General features: G+C 50.3%; 2 protein-coding genes across 2 annotated transcripts; both read right to left on the reverse strand.

Annotated features, from left to right (window-relative positions):
- Window positions 1-113: 113 nt before the first annotated feature.
- On the reverse strand, window positions 114-595 carry CSUI_008361 (uncharacterized protein). The gene has a single exon (XM_068068495.1). It carries the CDS (start codon window positions 389-391, stop codon window positions 140-142), a length of 252 nt encoding a protein of 83 aa, XP_067919528.1. The 5' UTR covers window positions 392-595; the 3' UTR covers window positions 114-139.
- Window positions 596-668: 73 nt separating this feature from the next.
- Window positions 669-15,712, reverse strand: CSUI_008362 (histone lysine methyltransferase set suv39; the record flags this gene model as incomplete). Its single annotated transcript, XM_068068496.1, has 13 exons — window positions 11,894-15,712; window positions 11,255-11,383; window positions 10,696-10,784; window positions 9,726-9,835; window positions 9,045-9,154; window positions 6,265-8,430; window positions 5,687-5,828; window positions 5,006-5,122; window positions 3,731-4,438; window positions 2,757-2,908; window positions 1,966-2,073; window positions 1,412-1,561; window positions 669-762 (listed from the first exon to the last, which is right to left on the reverse strand). Exons 1-13 carry the CDS (start codon window positions 14,539-14,541, stop codon window positions 669-671), a joined length of 6,723 nt encoding a protein of 2,240 aa, XP_067919529.1. The 5' UTR covers window positions 14,542-15,712.
- Window positions 15,713-16,299: the final 587 nt, after the last annotated feature.

The following is a 16,299-nucleotide window of genomic DNA, read 5'->3' on the forward strand; positions in this document are numbered from 1 at the left end:
AGATCATGATGCATATGGTCACCGAGCGAGGATGTCTATGAGTCGCAGGGTGACCATATGCATCATGATCTTGGCGGGAGGAGTTTCAAAAAATATAGACGCTGAGGACAGCGGCCGTTGTGTCACGCACTTCCCTCAGCTAACCAGTGCCCCCTGGGCCGTAGTACCGCTGAGGCATAGACATCTGAGCTTCGCGGCTATAGCACAGCTCCATGCAATATAGAAACAACACACAGATACTAGCGATAAGAGTTCTGAAGAGCTTCGTTTCGACGAGAATCCTCAAGCAGACTTTTGTTGGAGACAACCCTAAGGGACAGACACGGGCAGACGCGAAGCTCTTTCTACCCTTCTCCGAGGACACCACAGAGAAATATCTTCCTGGTATCATCTGAATACCAGAAACTCTGAGTGCGTTACTTCCCCTAAAAGACCGGGGGGGCGTGGCAGTGGTAGCCGGAACGTGATCGAGTGCCGTTGTGCGCTGGCGTACCACTTGAAAGAAACGGTAATGCCATGCTTATGTCCACACAGTTATTATATATAGATAGATAGACAGACAGCTGACTCACGATTCCAGGGCACCGCACCGTATGTTTAGCACGGTAAGTACAGTTGTTCTTTTGAGGTTCACACAGAAAATGATGAGCGAGCTAGCACTTCAGTACCTACCCCAGGAAGATACTTACCTTCGTGCGAAGTTCCCAACCCGCCGCTCTAGTTTTGCAAACCATGACCGGGAACGCCAGGTCTTCGGGGTACCTGCAGTTGGAGGCGTCATAACAGCACTCCGTAGACACATCAAAATACAGACGAGAAGGCGCGGACAGGACGAAGAGGTGCCTTCCTGCCTCAGCGCAGCGCACGACAGTCAGATAATCTAACTTCCTCCTCGCATGTGATTACAGACTTGTCGAACCAACCGCCACCACCTGAGTGACTGGAACTCTCTGCCGACTCTTTGGTTTCAACGGGCAGCAAGTCACCGTTGATCTAAGCCGAGCAAGAACTCCCGCGTGCACGACACATCTACATAAAAGAACGTTGTTGAAGACACATGACGCATGCGAAGGTGCAATTCCGTCCCCGACCGTTCACCGCTCTCGGCCCCCCCTTGTTCGTTGCGCACTGTTATGTGGCATTTCTAGTGCAGTGGTACCTAAGAAGATACAGCACTACGAGCGACTTCCAGAAAAAGTTTTGTACATCTCTCCACAGAAACACAACTTCTTGGGCGAGTCGATTCATTTCAACCCACACCGGCAGCAAGCATGTGCCTGCCAGACCTGATACCCAAGGCACACAGCAAGGCACAGATTCAAGGGAGGAGCGCATAGCGTTGCACTGCAGGAGATCCCACCCAGTGTAGCAACCAAGGACAGCTGAAGAAATGTTAAGCAACTCCTGATACCTGTTTGTACAGCGGCTCTTGTCGCAGAGACAGTAGGCTGTACAGGCCGCGAGGGTTGATGTCTCCTTAATGAAGCGAAGATTGCTGCCGGCGCAGTACACCTGCCCCGTAGCGGGATCGCGTACTGCAGAACTATAACCTTGCACCTCTCTGCGAGAATATGGAAAAGCACCAACACCAAAAGAATTGTGGAGATTGTGGCAGTGCGCCCTGTTACGAGAGCGCCCTCCACACACATTCTTTAGAGACGAGCCGCACTCGCACTGTGTGACTGACACTTAGCTTTGAGAGGATGAACGGGCGCATCAATCTAAAGAACGAAATATGCCTGCCTCCAAGGTGAGGAAAGAAAAAAAGACTAACCGGTAGTTTCAGCATACCCTCTTTTCTCTATGAAACATGGGAGCAAACAGCATCCGCCTCGGACAATCAGCTGATTCTCCCCCGGGGATAGCAAGCAAGAGGGGATCTGCAGGCTGGACAGCGAAAAGGGGCGGCGAGAGGAGTAGAACGGTTACCAAGGAGGCAAGGGATCCTGAAGGCATTTGACTTACATCCGCTCCCATTTCGAAGTGTCTTTTCCAGGGGGCACGCAGCCCGCACAGAGACACAGCATGGAGAAATTCGGAAGACGGGTAAAACAGACATTCCTCAATTGATATCTGTAGCCACTCACAGGTGTCGGCACATGAGAACAAGCATCGATCCTTAACTGAATGTCCCTTCTCGTCACCTGGCTTTTCTACTCTTGTATTTCAGCTCTCTCTCTAGACGCTCGAAAGACTTAACGAGGAGGCCACAGAAGATGAACAAGGGCAGGAGTGAAGACATGCAGAATCTCCCACTACGCACATGAATACGCCTTCCTCGCTTCTAGTGTTTCTCCGAATCGCGGAGGTGTTAAAGCCACCTTCTGGTTTGACGAATCGATGAAGGGGAGAGCGGCACCGGCACATACGAGCAAGACGCCTCCAAGCGCCAACTGGTACTGGAAGGCTTACTTAGACCCCTTCCTGCTTACTCTCTCTTTGATTTTCACATTCAGCTACTCCCACTCATTGCCATGTTTCGTCTCTCTACGAATAGATATGTGTATATGTGCACATCCAAAGGCGATACTACTTCGGCATCCAGCGCGAAATACAAGGTGGATCTAGTTCTTAGTCTGCAGAGAAGAGAAAGAAGTAAGTAACTGTAGATGCGGCTGCCGCTTCGTGCATGCTGTATTTACAGATTACACGACAATCATACGTAACACGGCAGGAATCGAAGTCCTCTTGTCAGAGAGCTGAATGTGAAGATGAGAAAGAGAAGTCTTTCTAGCTAGAAGGAAAGGGAGACTGACGAGAAGTCGACAGGAGGCGGAAAGCAGTCTACGTCGTTGAAGGCGGGGATAGGGAATTTCTCCTTTCCTTGAGATATGTCCGTCCAAGGCGACCACGTGTCCGGGAGGGGACTGCAAAGCTCGATTGTCGTGTAGATGCCACAAGTTGCTGACTATAGGGAGTAAATGCAGGAAAGAAACACAAAGAAATCCAAATTATAGTAAGAGGGAAGGGCGGCCCGTGCCTGTGATCACCATGTGCAGAAGCAGAAATAAGTCCTCCCCCCTCTCCACACGCAAGAAGGCCCAGCCGAGAATTTGTCGTTCCTTAGACGTGCCGCTATCATCGGTGGCACGTAGGGCCAAAGTGCAGACAGAACTTATAGAGAAGCCAGTAGGCTGGGACGATGGCACCCAGAATGTGCGGTGCAGCGATGTTGAAGGATCCCCGACTTCTTATGACGGTGCCGGCGACCAGGCACCGCTCCCTGGCTTCTGACAGAACTCCCCACTCCCTACTTCCCCCCGAGCTGTCTATCTATCAGATATAAGAAGAGTTCCAGGAAACACACAACCATTGCTACAGCCTCTAAACTATGCGGAAACAAGGTATTATGAAAGGGGCAAGGACCGGGAACCGGCGGGAGCTCTATCAAGGTACCGGTGAGAAAAGTGTAACCCAAAAGATACATGGAGAGGGAGTTCGATAACGCCGCCGGTAGCCCGGACAAAAACGTGCGTTGGTCCTCACCCTTCTTCTCGCGTGGGTGACAGTCTAGACAACGTAGAACTACCGCCTCCACAAAGACAGCCGCATTCATCTATATCTCTCTCTAGATATTACTATACATATCACATATACCTATCATCTATTGACGTGGCCAGCGTCGTCGGCTCCGGCCTAAGAGACTGTTGGGCGGTCAGGAAGATGAAGCTGAGTTTGAAGCCCTCCAACACTAGGGAGATGAGATCCTTTATCACGTGCCTTATTTTACCCTGTACAGGTTGAGGTTCACTTTCAATACCTGTGGAAGGATTTGGTGAGAGAAGACTTTAGCAAGCTCTGCATTGACAAGTATCTCAGTACGCCTCTCTGTCCATCGAAGGGGGCGGTGCCTATCTGGGATTCGCTTCTTGCGTTTTAACTCCTGTAGGAGTTCATCCAGTTCCTCTTGATTTTTACTGAACGAAGGCACAGCAGCGTCCCTCTGTTTTTCTAGCCATCCGGGAGGGTGCATTTTCGCTGTCCGTCGCGCCCTTTTCATCAGTTGCTCCTTCCCGCGGCGAGATAGTTCACCGAGCTCTAGGTCGAGCCGAGTTAAGATGAGCTTCAGAGGTAGGATACCACATACGGCCCAGCAGGGGGCTGGGGATGATGCGACAGAAGCGGGAAGAAGTCGCGACAAAGCGAGTGACTGTGGAGCCGACGGTGAGAGAACTGATGACGTTACAAGAGACGACGAAGCACCAAACAGAGAAGACGATGTTGAAGAGAGAGGGAGAGATGCCTGAGCGCTCCGGTCTGTACCGTTAGGCAGCTTTGAATCTTCCTGACTTTTAGTACTGCAGCGCGAGGGTGGGCAGATACCACGACGTGCTGTAGCGGCAGCAACTGCCGCCTGGTACTTGAAGAGGGCCAGTAGAGGTCCAGAAGGATGGGAGAGAGCAGTAGGATCAAGTGCCAGTTTTAGTTCTAGGTAAATCTGGATGAATAACAACATGCGTACAAAATGACAAAAGCATACTCTTGACCGTGTATGAGCTCTCATACGCTCATCGCTCACGACACGTACACTCTCTTCATCCTATCCCTCGCCTGTTAAGTTACACTCTGAGCCAGTTCTTCACAATGAGTGAAGACCGGCACACACGTTCTACTGTAGATACTATTCATCAACTTTTTTCCCTTTCGAAGAAATAGTCGCAGAGTTAACCCGTCTTCCAGTTGTACGAGCAAGAAAAGAGACTGGAGACGTCCACCCCCTGAGAGCCACCAGCGAAAGTTGTCACTTGACATTCTGATGGGTAGTCACCGACGAGGATCAGACAGATGAGCAAACATATGCACGGACTGTATCTACGCATGCAAATTATATAGACCAAGTATGTGAGCACATATGCTATGATCGGGAAGGCGTGCATGTGTCTTTGGAAGACCGGGTCAACCAGGCTGTTCCCCAGACGTGATCTGCTCTACAGTGAGAAGCAACAGATTCTTCCTTTGTTGGTACTCTTCCTTCTCTCCATTGTGTGACAACTAGAACTCATACCTTGTAGGCTGCAGCCATAACGCAGATAAAATTTGAGAGAATAGATTGAGTTTGACCACCAAGCTTTACCACCGGTGGCACGGCAATCGCAAAACGGAAAGGAAGATCGCTGTATGTCTGCGCGGGGAAAAAAAGAGAAACGTGGAGACGGACGTTGACAGTATGAGACAGAAGGAAGAGACCTCATTCTGACGAAAGCCGTCCCTACCCCAACCTTCTCCTTCCTCTCATGATGCTCACGGAACCCAGATTGCTAATTGAGGCATGCATCCATGGGTAGAAAGAAAGCTGAGTGACGGTGCGCCCTTCGTGGAAGACAGCCGAGAGCCAACCATACGCAAAAAACAGACGTGAAGAAGGTATGTACACGCACACCCATGCCACGAGCAAAATGCCCCCTGACAAGGTCGCTTCAACCCGGTAAAGATGCAGTGATAGTCAGCAGAATGTACTGAAGATAGACGGCTCTTTCGAAAGGAGTCGGCAGGAGGGCTGTACGAAGAGAACGCACGGTCTTTTTCTTCTGAAATGTGTTACTTAAGGTAATCTTACTACAAATAGCAGAAGGCGTGACGGAAAGGTTTCTGCCAGAGCGATAGAGGCAAATGTTGTACAAAAAACATTTTGCTCTTCTTCAACCCTCGACTCTCTCCGAGACATTTCGGTTCTGGAGTCACTTACTTGAACGACCTTCAAAGAGCACGACGGCGGGTATGGCAATGGAACGCCTACTGCTGCTGCTGAGGCGCTTGCAGCCTTAACCAATTCCTCCTGGACTTTGCAGTGCATTTTGTAATGCGAATGAGCGAGAACCTTCAATTTCCTGAAGAGAACAAACCAAGGGCAGACAAGGGCTTCCCCGCCCCCGTATCCATTCCAAGAAACGAGATCAAGTCGTTTCATCTTTTCTAACTGAATATAATAGACAATCAAGAAGGCAGCGGCCGCCGCTGAGATACGCGCTCAACCATCGCCCTCTTCAGCACCTACAGGACATTCGCGACCCTCACTCCCATCTGGGAAGGTAAGCAGTACCGCTAGTGTATACACAGAAGCTGGTGCGCACCTTCCTGTGTAAATATAAAACTGTACCTATACACCCGCAGATATCTATACGGTCAGGCCCCCCGTACCTAGTTAAGTATTTGCTGCAGCCAACTAGAGTGTATGTGGGTGTGCGCAGTCTACCCCCACCCTTCGACGTCGTCATTCCCTTCTTTTCTCCTCGCTGTGTTGTCTGGAAACCCGCGGTTGCTTACTTGAGGGTCTTATCTTCTTCAAACACAGTGTGCTCGAATGCTTCGATATCATCGGCCGGTATCTTTGCTTCCTTAGCCAAGTAGACGTCTCGATGAATCGCTACAAGAACGAACTTGTAAACACGTCGGCCTGGCCTTTCCACATCAGCAACACTCCCACATGGACGCCCAAGAAGAGACGGCGGAGCCGCAGTAGCACTCCCTAGTGATGACGATGAGGAATGAAGCCCTTGTCCGCCTCCTCTTGCTTCCTTTGTTGATGTCGGGGCCGGAGTAGTTCCTCTCAAACGAGGGGGCAACGGGACAGTAGTTCCATCTGCTGTCCTTTTACTCGATGTAGGGAGCTCACTCCTGCGAGAGTCTTTCTTCCTGTCCACGGCGAGGCTATAATACCGGCCAGACATTCTTGCTGCCGAGTTGCCTCGATCAGGACTCGAAGATGGCCTGGAGTAGACTGAAGCGAAACTACTTGCTGAACTCGCGATACTTCTTGACGACTCCACGGACGGCCGGCGTTCCCGGCATGATGACAGGGAAGAATACGATGATGAGGAAAGCACGTCATACCCACTAGATGATTCTGAAAGAGAAGCTGATGATAAGGTAAAGGTTTCTGCGTCAGGAAGCCGGCGGGATGTAGAGGGAAGCCCCTCAGGACGTTTGCGGGATACTCCGGCTGACGGAGAAGCACAAGAAATTCCGCTTTCATCCGTGTCAATTGTTATCTCTGTTGTGGAGCAGGACCCCCTACTTCTTTCATGCAGCTGTCGAGAAGAAGGACGTGATCCATCATCACAAGAAAGCATTTGACGGTCAGACAGCCGTGAACGTCGCCGGAGGTCCTTGGTGTCTTTTCTTCTTAATGAAGCAGGGGCTAAACGAGGAGCAGAGCGAAAAACGCCTTCGTCGGCCGGGGTAGCGGAAGGGAATTCCTCGCCTTCCGAACTCGAATGAGAAAGGGTGCTGACCGTTACAATACGAGATTTATCATTACTACTGCTATTTCTCTTGCGTCTGTCCTGCCTATGGCTGCGCCCCCTCTCCATGTGCCGGCAGTGCCGTATTGGACTCCTGTCATCACCATCACCACTCGAAGACAACCAGTGAGGACGGCGAGCCGAACAACCTTCCTCTTCATCTTCTTCTAGGGTGCCATCCTCTACATCCACATATTTAGCCGAACCCGCACACTTACGGTTAGAACTGCACCTTTCATCTGGCGACGTAGACGAACTGACAAGAACAACGGAGGAGCATTTCTCACTGCCGTCCCCGCCAGACTGCGAAGAAGTCAGTAGGATGGTCGAAGAGACATCCGCGTCACGGTCAAGCTTGGTACGAGCCTTCTCTGCTTTCTCTCTTTGATCTTTAGAGAGACAAGGAAGACCCGACGAGGAGGAGGAAGGCAGCGAAGAAGATCCATTCAAGGTAGGAAACAGCGAATGCGACTTTTTCTGTGAACACCCGCCAGGAATAGAAGAACACCGTCCAGCCTCATCATTTCTCGCGCCTGCCCCCTCGACAGGTGAAGACGGTGAAGAAGCTGAAGAGACAGAGACTGGCAGGCATCTGTTCAACTCTTTCTCCCTGTCCATGTTGCCCTTTTTTTCCTCTTTCGTATAACTTGGAACCATCTTCTTCCGAACGACATTAGAGAAAGGAGGGCTCGTCGGTGAAGTACGTGAGCTTTCTTTTCTTTCTTTTTGCTGTTTCTCTTCTCTCTTCTTTTCTGTAGCCAGCAAATGCGGAGAAGGCAAATTCTCAGTGCTTCCTGTAGAGGAATTTTCAAGAACCAGAGGAGAATCTCCTGTGTCGTCCTGGGTAACACGAGACGGACAAGACACGCTTCTCCTCCTCCCTGCCCCGTTGTCGTCGAGAGAAGAAGACGAAGGAGAAGTACACACAAGACTTTCATCGGGGGAAGGAGAATCTCTAGACTCCTGTCGGTGCCTCCGCTCCTTCGTAGAGCTTGACGCAGTCCTTGTAGGCGTCAAAGAACGTCCGTGGGGTTGACGGCAAGAACCGGCAGTCGAAGAGGAGGAGGACCCGCCAGCTTCAGCACTCTGAGACGGCGAGAGGCAGGGTAGGCGAGAATTGTCGGTATCTGCAAGCATCTCTACCACTCTGTAGAGACCGTCGTACCGAAAACCAAAGCTGGGGGCGTACCTACGAGAAAAGAAGGGAAGAGAACGCACATGTCATGATGATCGATTGCCGAAGATCTCATCTTATACGCAATCTTCATGTGATGTGAGAAGTTTCCTGTGTACCCACCTATCTCCCTGCTGGGATAAACGTGATGACCTCACACTTTCAATCTCTCCTTGTTCTGACATTGCGAGCACGATGATTGTAAGAAGATCTTCTAGGCAGATAGCGCCACCACGAGACAGAAGTGGGTCAAAGAGTTGTTTCGATAGTACGTGTACAAACCATCTCTTTCTCTTAGTTGTCGCTTCACCGGGTAGTTTAAATCCATTGAGAACAAAGAGGTCTAGAACAAGAAAGAATTCAATTCATTTCCTTGGGCCTATTGAACACGAATGTTCATTACTACGCCTTATGACGGAGAACAGCCTCCGTACATCAAAAACACCCCGGCCACCGCCCCGTTAATTCTCCTTCGACAGGCAGGATAACAGCTGGTGAACCAAACACATAGAGAAAAGAAGAGATCGTGTACCGTTTCATCTCGACAGCCTTTCAGAAATCAAGCAAAGCTAGAGAAAATCGACTTGTTAGTTAGTAACATCACCCACTCGAGAAAAGAACCGACATACCGTGACTTGCACTTATAACCTCTGATGACGCGTACAGGATATTCACACTTCCACGCTTGCCAAAGACAGTAGTTCTTTGTATTAGGTCCCCCAATAAAGATCATTTGATCCTACGAAGAAAGAGAAACAACAAAAAGCTGTCCATCCTTGTCAGGTTCGACAATGCCAAGTCTCTCCCTCATGGGATTCTCATGATTCGGAGCACTTTCCTACAGGGCGAAGAGCAATGAGCGCGTGACTCACGGCAAAACAACGCAAAAATTAGGTCAAGTGAAGAGAAAGCCTTTCGGAGTACATGGAGGACGGAGCGTTCGATTTCAACCTTGCAGGCGTGAGTGAGGACTTCACCGAAACGTTAACCATGATATCCTCTCTCTAAGTATAAATGGGTATACAGACAAAGAGGGTACCAAACTCTGTCTCTTTAGGAGTAGATAAATGCATATAGAAAGAGATACATATAGACATATGCGTCGACAGCGACCAGCACACAGAGACATGGACGAAGAGGTGGCGCAAAAAGAAAAATCTTTCGTACGAATCTGGGTCAATGGATGTACTGAAGATCTCGAGTGGTCTTATAAGGCTGGGGACTGAAATGCGACGTTGCTGAGGAATGGCCTTCAGAAGACCAAGTGGGGGAAGGACGAAGAGAGATAAGGATGCTCACGATGATCATACCCCTGGATAGGCGTTATGACCTTTTCCATCGCTCTCTTCGCCATAGACAATGATGACGTCGTTGTAGTCCTCAAGGCGATGATCATTCAACAATAAAGACGTCGCTGTCTCTGTATATACACAACGTGAGTGAAAAACAATCACAGAATTGAAGCTGAAGAGGAGTAGGAACCGAACATGCAACAAACTTCGTGTTCGACGTCCTTCAGGCACCTGCTTACACATTTCACAGATCAACGGAACGTATCGTTGTTCACCCCAAACTTTGAAGGGTCTCGAAGAAAAGACGAGGAAGAGAAGCCAGGATGACCGGAAGCGTATCTGGTCTACTTGCTTTTACGAGGTGAATGACATTTCCACGTCATATCGAAACTCGGTCAAACGCCCGACTAGAAATGAATTCCTGGCGCTACCCGGGCCCTCTATCCCCCGCTCAAGAACTCCATCCTGTCTGGCTGGCATGCATCCCGTCAGAAGAATAATGCCGCTGTGGTCCACACACCGGTGAGCCTTCGGCAAAAAGGCTGAGCTTATCCTCGGATGTAGGTTAGGTGCAGCACCGACAATACAAGAATCACGGGTACCCTTGCACCCCTCCTGCTGCGCTTGCGCTCTTCCTTGCCCTTAAGAGCTGATTCAACAAAAAACGTAACATTCCTTCGTCCCGGAGACGGAGACATACTCATTCGCGAACAGACAAAGTGTGCTAGACTGTGTGTCGATAAGGTTCTACGCAGAAACACGACCTATTGCGTGGATGGTAATAATGATGGTGACAAAACTCATTCCCTCTCTTTTCACCAATCAAGGCTGTATAACAATCAATACACCTGCAGGTGGCAAGACAGAGCAAAACTTGAGAAAGAAAAAAAAAACGGCGGCGATACTTCTACCCTTTGATCTCCATACTTGGTACAAAAGAGAAAAGGACTGAAATACACTCGCCGAGGCAAGGCGCAAAATAGCTTACGGTGGCCCTCGCCATCTTCACCGACGGCCATGCGTTCATTGAAGCTGAGGTGAAGTCCCACCGCGGTCAGTTGTCCCGTGTACATACACCTGAGTTATGAGAATGCACCCATAGAGACAAAAGCATATTTATACGTGTATACATACCAAGGAGACGGCACGCCGACGGTGACACAGTCTTCGAACATATTACGACCTAGATCTGTGCATACCCACCTATTCATAGCATCTCATCCACTGAAAACGCGCAGAAGCATCCAGGGTAATGGACCCCCAACAGGGATCCTCTTCTTCTGTACTAAAAGAACAAGCTAAGAGCCTGCCTCTACACCAAGAACTCTTTTCTAAGCTTCATATTGCTTGCTCTCTCCCTTAACGAAGCAGCAACGACACCACCTGCCACATACCCAGAGACGCGTGTCTACCTGTTATCCAGTCGTACCCCCTTACTGCTACTCAAGAACGGAGAGCAAAGAGACGGAGAGAGGAGAACGAACTTGATGAGAAGACAACCGAAGAAGGTTGCCTCCCCTCATGCTTCGCCATCATCTTCTGCTCACCTGAATCCAGGAGCTACACGAAGAGACCCTGGACCGATCTCATGACCAGGAAAAAGGTCACCAATAACATCTCTCATCTTACGTAATGATCGGCTCATAGTCCCCGGGGTAGCCGACTTCTCATTTGTTCTATTGAAGAAAGACAAGACAGAGAAGCAAAACAAGACACATATGGGAAACCCCCCGAGGAGACAAGTAAATCTCACTCACTTGTATTCCTCAGGGTCTTGTCTGGACGGGCCTACTGAAAGAAACTGATCATATATCCGCCCCCAAGGAACGGGGCGTCTGGTCCAGAGAAACATCAGTATAACAAACATACGACACCAAAAGGATTAATTGTCATTACGATCTAGACGAGGCTCTCATCGTCTACAAGGGGTGAGTGTCGAAATGACGAGAAATGGACAGAATGGAGAGCCGCCCGGGAGGGGTCTCTTAACAGAAAGTGCAAAAGTAGTTAGGATTCCCTCACTGCGCCATCAGACTCTTATGCTTGTCGAAAAGCGCAGATACGTTGAAAGTCTCTTCTAGTAAGAATGCGAGTCTTTTGTACGTACGCGGGTAATATCCTTCTTACGAGGCCTAGACCAAGCTTATCACCTTTCTGTGAAGACCGGCACGACGCGTCTTTCTTACCTTAAGTAAAGATGCAAAAATTTGAGATTGAGCCAGAGGGCTCTCTCATCTGCATTCAACTGAAAGAAATCTGCATGCTCCTCTACACCTCTTTCCATATCCAGGCATCTTCGGCCGATGTCCTTTATACAGTCAGGAGGCCTAAGGAATTCCGTTAGAGCGTCTTCATTGTGGTCATCTGACTCGTCAAAGGAATTAGGATCAGAGTCCTTCCTTCTCTTGCGGCTGTTCTTTTTCTTCGTCTTTCGTCCTTTTCTCCCCCTACGATGACGAGGATATCTCCGCCTGTTGCGCTTACAGCGGCATTCATCGATCAGTTCCAGTAATCTCTTCTCTTCTTCTTCACTATCTAAATCGCTTACCAAGACTTGGGCATCTTCAGAATCCTCACCATTTTGATGAAAACCCGGATTACTCGTGAGATGGTGATTCGTGGGATTCCTCTTTGTATCTCCCTTCTGATCAGGATCTGTTCCAGACTTGTTAGCCTTCTCTCTTTTCTCCTTCTTGCTCCGACGAAGAAGCAAGCCAGCCCGCTGTGAAGAGGACAGGGATGAGGAGAAAGGTGGGAAAGAGGAAATCGACAGTCCCGCCTTTAGTGTTTGCGCTACTGATGTTATAGGTTGCAGAAATGACAAGCGGTCTTGTGAGGTATCGCCGTCGTTGTTCCGGAGACCATTTTCGTGTCTGTCCGTAGCTATGGTGGGCATGAAACTCTTGTGCGCTGTATGATGACTGCCCTTTCCTTTTTTATCGCGCTTTTCACGGTTCACAAGGGAAGAAAAAGAGAAAGGCTCTGCAATCGTGAAATCTTTTGAAGAGGCTTTTGCTACTGTGGAGTCGGTGAACCGGCTACTATTATTATTGTTAGGCGAGAGAGCCTCACGATTCACCTGCCTGTGCTTGCCAGTTGAGTCCTTAGTCGCCCCTGCGTTGAGGTTACTCATGCGAGCCGGTGGTTCGGAGCGGTTTTGTATTGAACGAGTATGGTCCCATGTCTGTCGAAGATTCTTTTGATTGCCCGTAGACGTGAGGTCATACGAAGAGGAAGAAGACGAGGATGAGGAAGAAGAAGCAGCAGAAAACAAAGAGCTTACTTGGGCTGTTGGTGGAGGGTGTGAGTTTGAAAGAGAAGAGAGGGTGGACGGACGGCTACGACGAGGCTCAAGAGGGCAAGAGGATGAGGGAGAAGTTGAGGATTTCTTAGGGGCCTCGCTGAAGTCATAGAAATTCTCCTTCTCATCCTCTTTCTTTCTTGGAGCTACCACTCCGACAGAGTTTGTTAAGCCACTTGGATCCTTCGTAACAGATATGAAAGAGGTCTTGGAAGAACTTGACGGCTTTTTAGAAGGGAAGGACTCTGAAGATGGAAGGGAAGGCGGTGAGACTGGTGTTGAAGGAGAACAGTGATGTGCTGTGGAGGTATAGGAATGATATGCTTTTCGGTCTTTCTCTTTAGCATCTTTGTCTTTGGCTGAAGTCGCTGTAGTTGAAGAGGCCGAGGAAGAAGACTCATGAGTGAAATGTGAAGACGAGAGACTTCCATCCTCCTTTCTTCTTCTCTTTTCCTGAGTGGCAAGTTTACCGTCTTCAGGAGAAGACCTACCAGTCTCTTTACGGAAGGTTACTACTTCAGGTGAGAGTTGTTTACGACGAGCTGAGGAACAAATATCAGATAGACGTCTGGCGGCTGACTGCAGAAGACGAAGGGAACCTCGATCCTCTCCAGGGTCTCCTTTCACGACCGACGATATTGGTGGCGAAGCCACAGGACAAAGAGTCTGCCTATGAGAATCTCCTTGAGTTTCATAGCGAAAGTGAGAGGAGGAATTTGTTTTTGGGCAAGAAGGGTGAGAAGTTATGAGATCGGCACAAGCAGAGACTCGAGGATGATCAGAAGACGACGAAGAGCAGACCCGGGAGAGAGAGGAGGACGCCGGTAGCGCATGAACCGAATGAGACGCCGGACTCCCAGATGATCTTCTCTTTCTTGAGTGATGCGATGTCGACTTCTCAAGACGATAAGGGCGCCTCTCATTCGAAACCCCTTCTGACTTCGAGGTACTCCGAGAACACGTATCAGAAGGTAAGGAGTGTAGTGTTTTATGACGGCTCTTGTTCTGTCTTCCATCATATGCACACGACAACTCCAGGCAGGGGGACGCTTCTTGACTCTTCACAAGGTTGTGACGAGAGGATGCAGTAGTATTTGTGGTAGTAGTCGTATGGCGTGCAGAAGAAGGATCCCCCGACGACGAAGACCGAGAAGACGGAAGAGGCGGCAAAGCGGTGTGCAGCAGTTCCTCCAATTCCCTCGAAGAAAAGTCGCTTTTGACTAACTGGGAAACTGTAATAGGGCAAGCAAATGAAGGAATTTGGCGGGAAGGTGTTGAGTCTGAGACAGGAGCGGCAAGCTTGTGAGACGGATCAGCATGTCGATTGGGAGAAGGATAGGACGGACGAGACCTGTCGTGTTTCCGTGACCGGTGTGAGTGATTGGGAGAACTCAAGCGTTGATGGGTGTGATGACGAGAGGGCGATACGTCCTCTTGAGTAAGAGTAGACGGTTCTCCGCGAGCGCAGCCACCCGTGCGCGGGGGAGAGGAAGAGGGCGGAGGGGGGATCACTAGAGGCATCTTTAGATCCATTGCTTAGAAACCGAGGGGGAGGGACTGACAAGTCGAAGGTCTCATTATCATCGAGTCCCCCCCCGCGGTGGCAGTCGTGCCACCAGTGCTGCGCACCCGTCAAGGACTGCACGGAGAGTTTCTTCTTCGTATACCGACCGTCAACGCAGTGGTCCCAAAGCCATCCGATATAGCAGCACAAAGCCGATCGACGAATGTGAACTAGGCTTTACGAAGGTCTGTGGACGTGATCGTGCAATCTGAGAAGGACAGTGCGACCTGAAGGAATCACCTTCGCTTCGGAGTGTCCAGCCGAACCCGGGAAAGTCGACGGGCTGCTTCTGGACGGACTGGGGGTCAGCCCAACACCATTAGCGGTTGTCACGTCTTCGAACAATAACCAGGGGAGAGCCGCCTCTCGCAGAGAGCAAAATATGAGCGCAGGCAAACTGAATCGTTCACCAGTCCTTTCTAGGAGAGAAAATGCTCCTCAATGGGAAGTTTACGTCACCACCCGTTTAGCGTAGTTCTGTACAGCAGCAGGCTCGATGGCGGAGATGCAACCAGACCTGAGTCCAGACCGAGCCCGAGAAAACGATGGGGCAACAGCAAGACGTGAAGACAAGAGACATGAAAACTGGTGAAAGAGTGCGTTTCATGCAGCCGCAGTCGTGCATCGACATAGAAACTACGATGGTGTGTGGAACGTAAAGTTATCTTAGCAGACAGATGCGCACAGGTGAGGAGCTGCTTCAAGGGCCAGCGACAGTGCCTGCCATTCACCGTGGTTCAGTCTCCGCTAGTCAATGAGGAACGGGATAGTCTTCATTACTAAGCACACTAAGTTAGGCGGTGAACGCTCTGGGAACGAGGTTTTTCATGCAGGACACGAGGGGGAAGGTAGAGGTGGGAGACACACCACAGTTCAGATGACAGACCATCCCCAGGGGACGCTGTCGCGGGAAGATGAAGCGATAGATAAAGCCTTTTATAGGAAGCTCCCACTAAACCCGACAGAGCTACGCCTGCCAGGATGGAAGCAGTCCGTTGTCTGATTCTATTCCGAGGAAGCATGACCGGCGGGAGGTTCTGGGGAAGGGGTCTGGGGGGTGGCGCTCAACAACCCTCCCGAAGGGTGGTGGTACTGACCACGGGAGGAGACAGGAAGAGCGTGCGTGAGTAAATCGCGCAGTCCACGTACGACTAGGTAGAGCTACGAAAAACAGAGAAACCAAGAGCAAGTTTACTGCTACATAGAGAGGCCGAGGAGCGCTAGACGGTTCTGCGGGGTTAGCCGTCCGAGGCAGGCTTGTACGCCGTCCCACGCTGTGTAAGCACACCGTCGCGATGATGGTGCAGGGGACCGCGTCCCGGGAAGGGAACCGATAAAAAAAAAGAAGTGGCCCCAGGGTCCCAAGATGTTGAAGTGTCACAGTTCTCACTCAAGGAGAGCAACTGAGAGGCAGCAAGTGCTGATGCGGGAGCTTGGTGAGCTGGCCTCTCTTTCTTCTTCGCAGTCTGGTTGGCTTATGAAACCGTAGCAGGGGAGAAACCCCGACACCACAAACCTTTTCTGGATACACGACGACAGCTGGACACGGGCATACTCCAGTGTGCTGGACAAGAGAATGTGGCCAACAAGCGAAGACAGTCTGCCATGAAGAGGTGATGACAAACGGGCGTTCCCCCCCTCCCCCCCCCGGGCCGCGTAACACACAGATGACCCGTGCCAGCCGCCAGGCCAGTACCGAATCTTAGTGCCTATTTTTCTTGAGATCG

Source organism: Cystoisospora suis, assembly GCF_002600585.1.
Source record: "Cystoisospora suis strain Wien I chromosome Unknown contig_4672, whole genome shotgun sequence".
Classification (NCBI taxonomy): Eukaryota; Apicomplexa; class Conoidasida; order Eucoccidiorida; family Sarcocystidae; genus Cystoisospora; species Cystoisospora suis.

Coding starts and splice junctions, on each gene's coding strand:
- CSUI_008361 (XM_068068495.1), bottom strand. CDS start 391: ATGATACCAGGAAGATATTTCTCTGTGGTGTCCTCGGAGAAGGGTAGA.